The sequence below is a fragment of the Aythya fuligula genome, chromosome 5 (genome assembly GCF_009819795.1).
Source record: "Aythya fuligula isolate bAytFul2 chromosome 5, bAytFul2.pri, whole genome shotgun sequence".
NCBI lineage: Eukaryota > Metazoa > Chordata > Aves > Anseriformes > Anatidae > Aythya > Aythya fuligula.
The window spans coordinates 25,239,982-25,253,970 of NC_045563.1; the positions used below are offsets into that span (position 1 = coordinate 25,239,982).

The following is a 13,989-nucleotide window of genomic DNA, read 5'->3' on the forward strand; positions in this document are numbered from 1 at the left end:
TTGCAATACAATAAAGATAATGGCAGCCTACATCTTAACCTAGAGCACATTCAGTTCTAACCTCCTCCCAAGAGAGAAGATAAAAATGAACATTGTTGAAGTGCCCAAATGGATTCTGATAAGGATGGAAAATTAAAAGAAAGTTTTCCTGCACTATATAAAGAACCTGGATCTAATCCAAGAAATGCTCACTATTGATACTAAAATCTAAGCACATAGCACTGTGAGTTTCTAACACAGACTAATTTTAGTTCAGTCTCCCTTTCAGCTGTCATTGAATGCAGGGTAAAAAGGAATTAATGTTTTATCTAACTCACATTTACAGAATCATGAAACTGCAAAGAGGTAACGAGGTAGTAACGAGGTTGGCTGTGTCCAAGCCAACCATGAGGAATCTCTTAATTGTGTTCCTAAAAATTCCTTAAAGGACAGATTCTGAAGTTCACAGCCATTCTACGCCACGGTTTCCCTAACACGTTGCATTTTTTATTCTTACCTTTATTTCTAATGTGCCACCAAATCCCATTTTAAATTGTCCTTGCATATCTTTTGTGAATACTCTCTGAAAGGTCTGTTTGAATAAAGATGTATTGAAAGAGTCTCCCATTACCATGTAGCCTCTAGACAAAAACATAAAACAAAAAACAAGAACTTATGTGCAAAATAATTGCATGATAACTCATCTATTTTAACCTAGGATTTATATAGCTTATTTCTATTAAAGCCTAAGACAGTTCATGGTGAGGTATGTTTTTGTCTTCTTGACTATCATGAAGTTAATACTCTGCTAAATGTTAGGGATGAATTTAAGTGAGCTTCTCATCCAAACAGTAAATTAAGGTCACTGTGATTATAATATATAATAAAATCTTTCACTGGGAAAATACTACATTGGACTTGAGCACTACAAATATCTCATAACCTTCTCATGCAGTCAGCTACCTAATTCTAACGTTCAATATTCTGAACATATTTCCACACCATTTTATTTTGTATATGCACTCATTCAAGCTTAAATCTATGCCTAAAAAGCATGATTTGTTTTTATGTTTAGCAGTCTTCTGTGGATATTGCAATGATTGCCACTCATCCTGAAATATCATATACTGCATTCAGGAAATAATAATGGGAGATACTACTATTATTCAAGAATATTAATGAATAACATTCTTAAAATCTGTTAATAGGTCAAAAGAAGTCTGAAAGAAGTTATAGAAGTTTTCACAAATTTTTCTTCATCTTACTTGAAGATGGAAGACAACAGACATGGGCAGAATCAGAAACCCCTCCCTGTAGGTAGAACGTAACCAAATAGAAAATTGGAACAGCTATAGAAGGAATAGTCAAACTACACATGAAGCCTAGTTTTGCTGTAAGAGCAGAAACAGGGTATGGTGAGTCACAAGAGCAAAAAATAAGAGCAAAATTACACTAATATACAGAAAAATATAGCTTGAATTTAATGCAGAAAAGTCAATGCAAAAAATAAGTCATATGTACAGGTAAAGTCAACATAGAGCTCCTGAACAGTGGAAACTCCCATGTGAAGGCTATACATACAGCTCTGAAAAGAAACTATTCAGCACTGGCTTGCATGGTCAAGCTGGCCTGAAACTCAGTGTGGAAAAAAAAATACGGAAGAAGAATTTGCAGGATTTACAAAATGAATGAGGTGGTTAGAATACAACCAATGGTCAAAAGCTATCCCAGGCTGTAGAACTGCATAACAGAAAGGGAGAGTGTGTCATCCACAATGACAGGAAACAGAGGAGTGGTTCAGGAGAAAGACTTGAATTGCTTTGATCAGATTAAAATGAACAGATGGCAAGACATGCTGGAGGAATATAAGAGCATGTGTAAAACACAGAACTGGATAGATGAGCAAAATTCAGGAGCAACAAGATGCATCAGTTATGCAACCTGATAATCACCTGAGACATCAGTTGAAGTTATGTGCAACAGTATCTAGAAGAAGGGTATAAACAAGACAGAAGGAATAACAGAGTTTTGTACCACTCTGAACAGCAAGAAAAAGCATAACAGGTCCTTATCTTTACTGAAACCTAAGACTTACATACACACACACACCAGTACATCAGATAAAGTGTTTAAGATAGTCACGTTATTTAAGCCTCAAGCAGATCATACAAAAGAAAAACAGTACAAAGCCTGCTGATAAACACACAATTATGGTGACAAATTTCAGCACAAATGCAACCGTCACAGTAAAACGGAGTTTAGAGGGAAAAAAAAAAAAAAAAAAAAAAAAAGCATAATGTTTTTGCTAAGTTTTCCTGTTAAATAATTCAAAAAAGTAAAAAAAAAAAAAAAAAAAACCATCTTCATATGCTACTTAAAAATGAACAGGCACATACCCAGTGTAGTTGGGACAACACTTCATCTCCAGAAGACCAGTCTGATCCAATGCACATGCATATATGTCAACAACATGACCATTTGTTGCAGCCCGATTAGCCAGGGCTTCAAAATGCTAAATCCAAGATGAAAATACAGTTCATAGCAATTTATGACGTGAACGCTCATCTTTACATTAAATCCTAGACTCCACAATTTTCTCTAAAACATCATTATCTGACTTTACTCACATCATATCCTAATAAAAGACTTTTTTTCCTGAATTTTAGTCTGGAATTTTCAACATCTGTGTTTTATTTTCTGACCAGCTGAGAATGTGACACACCCTAGAAGACCAATTGTTGCTACTTAAAGTAAAAAATGACCTTGATTTTTTCATTTTCAACTGTGCATTAATGACCAGTTCTGTGATTTGGATCTAAATTTACCTCTCTAATCTCAAGCATTTACAATGGCAGGTGCCCATGACTGAGCTAATAATTTGGCTTTCATTATAATCAGTCAAGATTAATTCAATAGGTTTTGGATGAAGTTCACCTGCCCAAATGTACCTTTAGGATGAAGTGAAATTGGCCTAAACACTACTGACTAACTGTCCTTGAAACTACAGAGATGCTCTTGAGGCTGTCTTAGAAGCAGACAGCCTCACTCTAGATTTAGTAACATGAATCTGCTCCAATGTAAATCAGGGAACTACTCCAAAGAACTTTAATAAGAGCTGGACAAAGTTCTAAGTCAATATACTGAAATTTTTGGAGAAGTTTCTGTTGACATCCAGAGACATTTTGACAAAAACACGCAATTCCCACCTTTGCTACCACTGCTAACAGTATCTTACAGTGCCAGGCAACAAATGTTTACTTAAAAGTAGGTACGTAAAACATCACCCATTATCTTCTCTTACCTTTGTGCCCTTTTTAACATATTTAGCATTGTCTTTTTCAATGTCATGCCAGGATCTTATAGGTAACTTCAGTTCATCCCCTACAACCATCCCAGGTCCTTGTGTAGCTGGTCCTCCAATGAACATCATTATACGTGCGCCGGTGTTAGGGAAAGTGCACTGCAGGAAATCACAGACAAATGAAACCATCAGTTTTTGAACTGAAAAAATAGCTATGCAGGTCTTTACCACACTAATAGCATTCTAAAAATAATTGTATTTTTTTCCTCCAGAACCCTACATTCCTTACTAATTCAGCCTCAAACTTGCCTCATTAAAATGTATATTTAAACACCTGCAATATGCTATGCATGTATGGGATGATATTCATCAGAATCATCACACAAATCTAATATGCATCAATTACTAAAGTTTTTACATATTGACTGGGACAGCTTTTCTACAAGATATCTATTTACATATTAGCTCAACTGTAGTTAAAGCTATTACCTCAAGGAGTCCTACAGCTATAGAAAGAGCCACTCCAGAAGAACGTAAGGGCCTTTTCCCTTGTGGAACGGGCCAAGGATCCCGCTGCAGTTCACCCAAAAGATCAGTAAGATTCATATCAATCTTCTGCACTGGTTGCAAGAATCTGGTAAGAAACAGATGGCATTGATTTAGATTGTAATTTTAAGATAAAAACGATACCAGTTGCTCACCCGCAACAAAGAAGACACATATTACAGTATGAGACATTCTAGTCTGGATTCAGAGCAATGCCTCTGCTTCACCAAGAAAATGCAGTTTTCAACACAGAGCTTGTAAAACAAAGATTTGCTGACTTAGAACTGTAGCCACTACCCAGAAAGAACCATACCTAGCCAAAAGAACACAGCAGATAATCACCTAAGAATCTCAAAAAGACTTTCTCTCACGAGAATCAAACATCAGCGGACAATTTCCAGCTGAGAGACAACAGGGGAGGGGCAAGGAGAAGAATACAGAAAAACGGAAGAGAAAACTGGACATAGTTTTCGACATAAAAGACAGGCATTAAAGCAGTCATTAACACCTTCCAGCATACCAACCAACAGGGACACAGGATTACTATAGATCCGTAAATAACTACGTAACACAGAACATTTCCAAAATGTCATCTAGATAATTTGACTACCACACCTTATGTCTTTTCTTCCCAGTACAAACTGCCAGGACAGAAACAGGCTACAGCCACAGGTTTCCAAGTGAATTTGTGACCAACCAGAAAGTTCAACTCTTGGTTGATTTTTTCCATTATCACATAACTTAAATTCTCCAATCAGTGTAGCCAAGATGAGTTTTTAAATGTTTTAAGCACATTACCTGTTAGAAGGTGGTGGCTGTTGCACTTGAGGACCCCGGCCGACTTGTGAAACAGCTACTTTTGTCAGTCCTAGCATTTCCTGCAGTCAAGTACATAAGATTTCAGTAAAAAATTTGTTCACAGACTATTTGAAGTTCATCATCATCTCAATAACTTCTTTTTCTTTGCTTTTGTGTGTTACCTGAAGCTGCTTTGCAGAAAGGTCCTTTGTTCCTCTGAAGACATAACTTTTGGAAATTCCTTCACAGCCAAGCTCATGAACCTGCACCATTCGCCCGAAGGTAATGAGACCCACTAATGCAGTTGGTGGCAGAAGACTAAGTGACATTTGCATGGATTCTTTCAGAGCTTGCAAGTCTTCGTCTTCCATGCATGTGTCCACAACATAAAGAAATATCAAAGGCATCTGAGGACCTCGCTGTAAGAAATAAAAATATCATCACATGAAAAACAGATCTTGCAACATTTACAGGATCAAAAATGAACAAATAAAGTACACAATATGTAAGTTTTGTTATTTTATTCATACCAATAATGTCAGTGTACCATCTAATTTACCTCCCTCCTCCCTCTCAAGTAGTAATCAGTATCCAAGGCTGAAGGGGAACAAAATCCAAATCATAATAAACTCTGCACAAAAACTAAATGAATACTACGAAAAAAAAAAATCCTTTGTGTTGAAATTGTTCAAGATAGCAGCAGCAGTAAGAAAACCCTTAGCACAAACACAAATTAAACTCCTAGTTTAAGAAGAAACTTAAAGCAATAGACCTAAGAGAAATATTGTCTTTAAAAAAAAACAATTTTTGTTTTTTTTTTGTTTTGTTTTGTTTTTCATTTTTTAAAAAACAGCAGTCTTATTAGCTATCTTTGTGTTCTGATAAAAACTTGTTTTCCATTTCCAATTGATGACAAACTTTCAATCTACTAACAAGCACATATACTTAGTCATTAAAATGCAGTGAAGAAATAAAATCAAAATTAATTCATTTTGTATACTGTTAGCTTATAGATAATATTAAAGATTTTATTTAATGACTTTACCTGTACTACATATTCAATGCTAGAGAACTGAGGCAAAAGTTCAGCCGGCTGATTCATTTCAGATATGCCAGCATAGGTAGGAGGAAACTGCAAATAAAAACAAATATTAAGTATAAACAGAAGATTAGAACTTCAGCAAAAACATATGTATGGGCTACTTGCCTCTACAAAAGAAGCTCACTATTGTTTGCATTGAGATTTTTTTAATGACATCTCTGATGATATAGTTACATACTAGTGTTATCACTATCAATTTCAGTTCACAGCTATTATTTGAAAAATGAGAATTTTTCACTTTTACCTTACAAAATGAATGTTTCATTTTCTTACCTGATTTCTCTGGTAACAGAAGTTGCAAGCCCAGAGTTTTGCTCGATAATCCACTTGGCTGTAAAAATACAGTAAGAAAAGTTTAGACTGTATGAAAAATTTGTTTTCTTCCAATGACCTTAGAATACATTTAATTTTTCAAAAACATACTGGCTTTGAAAAAGCTTCTTCCTAAATATCCCCATTAAAAATTCAAAATAAAATTCAGTCTTACACACATATGAGGCAAACTGTTGTCTTTAGAGAGGAATGACAGTCTTCAAGAAAAGGGAGCAAGTAAGAAACTTACAAATACACAGCCAGCACTTTTATTAGACCTTTTCTGCATATTGTTAGGGAAATCATTCTAAGCCTCTCTGTTTTTGCATTTTTCTCTTTTCTGAGTTTATTCCCGTTAAGAGTCTGGGACTCTGCTGTATATTAGGGCATATATATTATGCCCTAATAAAAAAAGGTTCCAACTTGACAGCTATTTCCCTTGTGCAAAAAAGATTTTTTTTCCAAAGGGTGAGCCCCTTTCAGCTACATCTTTGTTTGCATTCAAATAGCTTTAAAAAATGCAACTTGTATCTTCATGCCATACAGATATCTTACAAAGTCCTATTCACATCTTATGGGAAAGAAAATTTTATATGTTTTCAAGGTACACTTCTTGCTAGGAGACAGGAAGTATATTCTGTCTAAAATAGCAAAGGGTTTTAAACCTATCATTACATCTTTCCATAAATCCAAGCATGCTGTAAACACACACAGCTCTATTAAGATCAAATGAGCTATGCTAATTCTAGGGGCTGCAGATTAGCTAGCCTGATACACTCTGATTTTACCCTCTTTCAGGCCTGCTTCTGGTGTATTTATTTATTTATTTATCTATTACATCTTATTTTAGCTTCTGTTTTGGTAAGTTAAATCACCCAGCCTGCTTGGGTCTACAAATTAATTAAGGTTAGTAACAAACGTCATTTATTTTACTTGCAAATTAAACTATACCAGGGCCGAATAATTACAAGTAGATAGCACAACTTTTCACCCAAGTGATTTCCTAGAGGTGAAACGCAGTAATATACTAACTCACAAGACACATATTTCCAGAAAAAATAATGTACTGAAGTACGCTGAAACAATTAGTTAAGTGAAAGCCATGTTTAAATTACGTTACACCTTAAAAGTTTATGATTATAGATTTTCACATCTAGAAGTCTGAACTGTATACAGATGTGAGGAATATTTGAACTCCAGCAAACTGCATCTTCTGCACAGTTCAACTGGCACTACTCTAAATATTGGTTTGTTATTGGAAAGATATTGACATAACATAAATACATTAGGTTTACCATAAGGGATTCAGAACAGCTCGACACGTGGTCCTACTGCACAAAACTGGCTCATACTGAATAGGAGGCAAGTCTGGCCGCTCTTTCAGTGGTGTGAAGAGGGCAGCCACTGGGACTACCATTCTTGTGGCTTCAAGACGACTTGAAGGCCACACATTCCAGCTGAATCTAACTCCATCTCTGTCCTCATTCTGCTGGATAAATTCCAGGAAGGTTGTCATGGTCAGCTTCTCTGTTTAGCGCTAAAATAAAAAGATAACCATAAGCAGAATGTGGAAATATAAGCATTGCAAATACTAAATAGTGAATGTACTTGATGGCAGTGATCTTCTGATCAGTTCTTGATTTAAGCAACAAACGGGCAAGAAATGTTATAACTAAAGCAATAACTCTAGGGTAGGTCAGAGCAGAGAATATACAGAACTTCAACATGCTATAAAAAAGACATAGGGAAAAAAAACACAGTGCTTTAGACCTTTCGCTAATCTATTTAATTATTAATTCTGCTCATTCTTGAAGAATCTTTCATTCTTGCAAACTACTCCAATTTCTTTTAGAAATCAAATAGCAAAAAAAAAGTATTTCTACTCAGCGTTACTACATTGTTTCCTGCTGTAGCAAATTTTGTAAGAATTTTATAACCATACTTAGCCATTTTCAATAAGCAACATATTTGTAAATATAAAGGAATAAAAACTGATATAAAATGATACTCCACAAGGGTACATTCCTGTAGCAATGCTGGGAAATAGCTCTACAAGAAGTACACATACCATATCCCACTACATTATTTATCAAGATGTGCCTTCAGCAATTTTTTGAACTCAAACTTAACATTTTGGACAGCAGCCTAAGGTTTTCAAGACTTTCAGCAACAGTAACTCAGAAGCTGGAGCACTGGGGAACAGAGATACATCTGAAAAGTTCAACAGAAACCTGTGAGCATATGGGGAGGCCAGCAAGAAGTGACCCACTCAAGAAACTCAGCTATGCTCACACCATCTCTCAACTTCTGCTGTTTGTTTCACAGTACGTTTTAGGATACCTAAGTTGTACAGTTTCTTTTCCAGCAACTATAAACCTCCACTACCAAATCAATAAGAATTTACTGTAAAAGTCTACGTGAACCACCTAACAGACAGTCTGGGATAATACTCCTAGGTCTCAATTTAGACTGCACTAAGTTAACGAACAGCTTTAGACAGGCAGGCATCCTCCTGCATGGGGATGTAAATCAGGAATCACAAGCACGCTGACCTTCTTAGCCCAGCAATTACACGAGCTGTGGCAGACTCCTATAAAACTCTCCACTTCTAAAGACCTAGCTCTCTTTGCAAAAACAATGTATTGGCATTAGACCATTTGACCTTTAGTTTCCACAATAATTAAAAAAAAAAAAAAAAATCAAGTAAAACTTCAATCTAAAAACTTAAGAGCTTCAACCTAATGATGACTTGTAACCAAACAGATTATTGCCATGCATAAAACAAAGAGAAACCCTACATTCCACAGTTAAAGCAACAGGGAATTAATCAGCTGTTAGCATGTCATGAAAGCTACAAAGAGCAATCAAAAAGCTACAAAACACAACAAACAAGCAAACTTAACTACAAAGTATCTCCTCTCTTGTAGTTTTCCACTAGTCTCCATGCTGTAACAGAAATATTATGATAATATTGTCTGTCAACACTTCCATGAGCAGGTCACCTCACTGACACTAGCAGAAGATCCCTATGTCACAGTACTACAACACTGGAAGCCAGAGCATTTGTGCACAGGAGCTTTTCCACCACTGTTACTCACAGAGCTGCAAGGCCATCAGGCAAGGAACAAAACTGAACAAAAACAAGGAGAGAGTAATACCCAGAAGCCAGAATTAGAACAGAGGGATCAGAGAATGAAAATAACTCCACTAAGGTGGAAAAGCCAGCCTGGTATCTGAAACAGATGGAGAATGTAATAGGTTTCCTAATACATCAAAATCCATCACTGTTCTATGCAACAGGTGAAAGAACATTATCCCTGAGAAATGGGATAGTGGTACAACAATACGTATGAGGAAACAGCCTTAGCTATAAGCACAAACCAAATAACTGAATCATCTCTCCTTTTAAAATTATCTCCTAAAACCACTGAGAAAATTGCAACTTAAGAGACCACTTCAGCAGTTTCATATGAATCTGCTACAAAGTCCACCAGCTCCAGCTCCAACATGAATTCCCAATTCCTGTGCTGGACTTTGAAGTCTCTTCTCCACGTTAATCCAGCTACATTTGAAACGGCTTTACATGAACGTTATTTTTACTAATCAGTCACTGCACCACAGAGGGCAACGTACAAACACCACTGTGCAGTGACAAATGAAGTACACGTACATATATAGAAAAGAGTTATTGGATTTAATAAGTTAAATACTGTTACTTTCTAACAGGCATTACCTATTCAGAGGGCAGAACCTCCTAATAATCAAGTTTTCCTCCACCTTTTCTTCCATCCTTTTCTTCCTTTCCAAAAGCCATGAAAACTTAGATATTTGATCTTACATTTTCTGGGATAGCTGCGAGGATGCGTGATATGAGACCAGAAGACCAAACCCTCCTGATCTACCTAACAAAGGCTGCATCTGCCTGAGAATCACAAAACACATACTGCCCACCTCGGAAAACCACAGAGAACTGATTTTCAAAGCAGCTGAACAGCAAAAGCTCTGTGTTGGGGTGTCACTGCTCCAGCTGGGCTGCAGGATAAGACACCCAGCAGAGACCAGCAGTCCTTCCTGGCTTGTTTCTTCCCACTGCTGAGACTGTTCACCTCCCACTCCTGCACCACAGCAAGTTCACCCTGTATCATGCTCGAAGAAGCCACACCTGAATTGCATAAAAAGTCACAAGCTGAGTATAAAGGTTTCATTCTCAGGTAAGTAATAGTATTGATGCAATTACTCTGACTGGATGCAAGAGTGCAGTTAGGACTTTCTAACCACTATACATATCAAACACGCTTGACACACCACTCAGCAAGGATAAAACTACCCTATAGATGAATGAACAGTTTTGAAATACCTTACTTTGAAATCACATTATTTTAAATAGCTATTCTAGAAGTACAAACACTAATGATGCAGTTTCTTCAAAACAGGTTATTCTAAATGCTCCTGCTTCAAGCTCAGCACCTTTACCCACCACTTATGAACGTGTCCCAATACCAAAATAATATCCACTAATCCTGAGAAGCACATACAAAACCAAAACATTTCTCTCTACAGCCATTAGCACTTCAGATACAAATCTATTCCAGTTCCAAGAGGTCTGTATGAGGAGAATGATTTAATACGTATCAAAAGCAACCACAAGCAAAGTGACAACATAAGTATCTAGTTGTCACATATTTACTCACACAGGGTCATCAGCCAAACCTACCCTCCCAGTTCTGTTTGACTTTTTATAAGCAATCTGAGTATATAACAACACACCTAAAAAATAATAAAATAATAAAGAGATCCGAATGCACCAGGGCCAGCCTGAGCACGACGTCTGTGTATCTTCAGCCGTCTCTCAGGGCACCACGGTCAGTCCCCGGGCAGCGTCTTCCCCCACCTTCCACCTCAGCGGGTGCCGGGGCCCTTCCCCAGAGGACGCCGGGGGGCTCCCGGCCCAGCAGCCGGCCGGGGGTTCCCCCCAGCCCCACAGAGGTGCCCCCGCTCCCACCGCCCGGCTCCAGCCCAAGCCCTGCCGTGCCCGCTCACCCCGCGTCCCGGCCGCCTCCCTCACGCAGCCGCGGCAGCGCTGCCGACGCAGCCAACATGGCTGACGGGAGGGTCCCCGCCACGTCAAGGGGCAGAGAGCGGCGGGACGGGACGGGCCGTGACGGGGGCGGGCTGAGCTCCGCCGCTCCCCAGCCCCGGGCTGTGCTGCGCCTTACCGGCCTCAGGGGCTGCTTGTTTTCCAAGTATTCGGCTTGCAGCTTTCTTTTAAAGATCTTCCTCTGAAGTGCGTGTGGGAAATGTTGTATCCATGCTCCCATCCGCCAGAGGGAGTTTCGCCTTCTCTCCCTTTCACGCGTGGCACCGGCTGGCTGAGGCACCTCCTGTCCGCACCTCCACCTGCGTGTGAATCTACCTCTCCGTTACCTCGCCCTGCTCGTCTTCTTTTTTTTTTGCTAGGGTCTGGCATAAATCCTCAGGACTGAGCCAGCCAAGGTGCTGAGAGTCCCTGAATTCACTCTGTGTGACACCCATTTTCCAAGTGTTTGTGTCAACTACTTAATCTGGAAGGGTTTTTTTATCAGATTCCCTGAGGAAAAAAAAAAAAAAAAGTGTATATATATATATATACACACACATATATATGGTGTTTTTCATCCTGACATAATATTTCTATCTGACATTTTGAAATATTTAGAAATAGAATGTGTTTATTTAATATCTGCACAGAAAGCTTCATGTAGCCTTAACTTGGCTCTGTCTTTTTTTTTTTTTTTCCCACAAAACCCAAGTTATAGTGATATCTAGGTCTCAGGGCTTTTTAAATAAGCCTGCCACAAAAGGCTAAAACAACAGCTTCTGTCTTTCCTGAGAAATCCTAGTGACAGTGATACAGACAAGAGGGAGGACTGAGAAACATCCTGCTTTATATACCATGTCCTCCCTCACTGTGACTCTGAAAATGCTATGGCCATCAACCAAATAACGACTAAAACATCTTTATCCTAACTTATTACATGTCAGATATTTTTATGTAGAATTTCTATGCCATTCCCATCTCTGATATTGTTTGCCCATCCTCTTTAGCCTAGAAACATGAGCAGATAAAAATAATAATTAAAAAAAAAAAAAAACTTAAAAGGAAACTTTTCTTAAAGAAAACTTTAAGAAAACTTAAAACTTAAATTTCCACGTCCTCAAATCTCACTCCCAGCTGTGGGAGTATTAAACTGATAAACTGAAGACCGCCAAGGACATGTAACCTCCTCAGTTTGGAAGAAAAATAACAGCAGGATGACTTTCAAACAGATGCACTGAAAGTAATTCAGTGTTTTAATTTCAAGAGTAATCAAGTACTGTGTTGAACGTTTTCAGAAAAATGCAATGAAAAGACACAATTCCCAAAGTCAGAACTTTAGGAGGTCTAAGAACAACAAGAAAAAAAGAGACAGCTGAAACATTTGAAAATGCTTAAAAGGGAAGAAGGAAGAACTGGAAAGTTTAGAGTACATATAAAAGGTATACAGTATTTTTAATCAGTCATTAGCACAATTAAATTTCATTATATAGTGACTCAATCCAATGTTTTAAATTACTTTTAAGTCTTGCAGCTGCCATGATGGCACAAACCACAAAAAAGTAAAGAGAGGCAATAAAATAGAGCAGAAAATTGGGTCCTAATACTGTATGTACACATTCTGAGAAAATATATTATCTCCCATTATTAGTTTGTACAGAAATAGTATTTTATTTTTCTTAATGAAGATTTTTTAGTTTATGAGTCAGATTTTTTAGTCAGCAGTGCATATCCACTGACGGCAACTCACCTTTTCTTTGGGAAAGTATTCTTCCATAATGCCTAGGCAGCTGAGAAGAAACAGTATTCCATTCCAGTTTCTTTTTCCTCTTCTTCCAGTGAATCATATTGACTAGCCATTGCATCAACATTGTGGTAAAACTTGTAAGTAACAATTTTGTTGATCTTGGAAGACTATCTGTAATAATTTAAATAGTTATTTGGCTTAAACAGTATCAAAAGTTCCAGAAAAAAAAAAAATCTCAATACAGGAAGTATATTTAAAGTACATTTGTATCTCTGGCATCTTGTTCTGTTCATAGTTCTTGACTTCACAACAAATAAAAAGAAATAAGTTCTGAATATTACCAAAGTTTTAGAAGATAATTTTTTACAGCTTGACTCACCAAAGATTTTTTCTTGACTATTGGTCAACCTTCCCAAAGAGAAATCACTGTGGTTTTAGGTTAGCAGGTTTTATTTCAAGTGATGGCTACAATGGTCACATACTCCACCAGGATGTTAGATCCGGAATTCAGCATTAAATCTCTTTGTTACACGTACGTGGTTTTGGAAACACCTTAAAACAAACAAAAGTCATCGGAGAGGAGGAGTTAAGGTTGATGATTGTTCAGAACTATGTTAATACAAAGGAGAAAAAAAAAAAAAAAAAAGCTACTGCTTCTTAAAACTTAGAACTATTTAGAGCTACTCTGATCTACTATATGGGTGGTGAGTAGCACTAAACTGATCTGGCACATTATTAAGAATTATTAAGGAAAAATAATATACAATTTGAAGTTTTGCATAGCAGAATTTGAAAATATACAGTCCAAATTATTTAAACAGTTACAGCATTATTCTTCTGCTTTTCATCTGGTTTGCACAGAGTAACCCACTGTTGTGCTAATGGTACCTCAACTTTCACTTGGGATATGGACACTGACAGGCAATAGTATTTGGATAAACCCTTACAGCAACAAAATGAAAGTTTGCCGGAGTCTTCCAAAACTCAGCCTACACTTACAATTACAATTAACTGTTACAATTACGGTTAACTGTTAGACAAATAATTTCAACCATAGATTGCAAAGCATTTCAAGGAAGGGTTAATTCTTATTACTACCACTTGTCCAGAGATGGACTAAGTATTAACGG

At 37.3% G+C, this 13,989-nt stretch overlaps 1 protein-coding gene across 5 annotated transcripts in view; it reads right to left on the minus strand.

Moving 5' to 3' along the window:
• Nucleotides 1-12,915, minus strand: part of SEC23A (Sec23 homolog A, COPII coat complex component) — a 28,658-nt gene extending 15,743 nt beyond the window's left edge. Inside the window, exons 1-11 of one of the 5 annotated variants that reach the window (XM_032188335.1) lie at nucleotides 12,863-12,915; nucleotides 11,255-11,625; nucleotides 7,334-7,575; nucleotides 6,000-6,057; nucleotides 5,670-5,756; nucleotides 4,807-5,043; nucleotides 4,625-4,704; nucleotides 3,770-3,914; nucleotides 3,281-3,439; nucleotides 2,376-2,491; nucleotides 497-620 (exon numbers count right to left, since the gene is read on the minus strand). In XM_032188335.1, coding sequence (XP_032044226.1) covers nucleotides 497-620; nucleotides 2,376-2,491; nucleotides 3,281-3,439; nucleotides 3,770-3,914; nucleotides 4,625-4,704; nucleotides 4,807-5,043; nucleotides 5,670-5,756; nucleotides 6,000-6,057; nucleotides 7,334-7,554 — 1,227 coding nt within the window. In that variant the 5' untranslated portion in view covers nucleotides 7,555-7,575; nucleotides 11,255-11,625; nucleotides 12,863-12,915. Of the gene's footprint in view, nucleotides 1-496; nucleotides 621-2,375; nucleotides 2,492-3,280; nucleotides 3,440-3,769; nucleotides 3,915-4,624; nucleotides 4,705-4,806; nucleotides 5,044-5,669; nucleotides 5,757-5,999; nucleotides 6,058-7,333; nucleotides 7,576-9,771; nucleotides 9,796-10,805; nucleotides 10,954-11,078; nucleotides 11,145-11,254; nucleotides 11,626-12,862 lie in introns of those variants that run through there. The other 4 variants (XM_032188334.1, XM_032188337.1, XM_032188336.1 and 1 more) reach the window with 4 other exon arrangements.
• Between the last annotated feature and the right edge of the window lie 1,074 nt (nucleotides 12,916-13,989).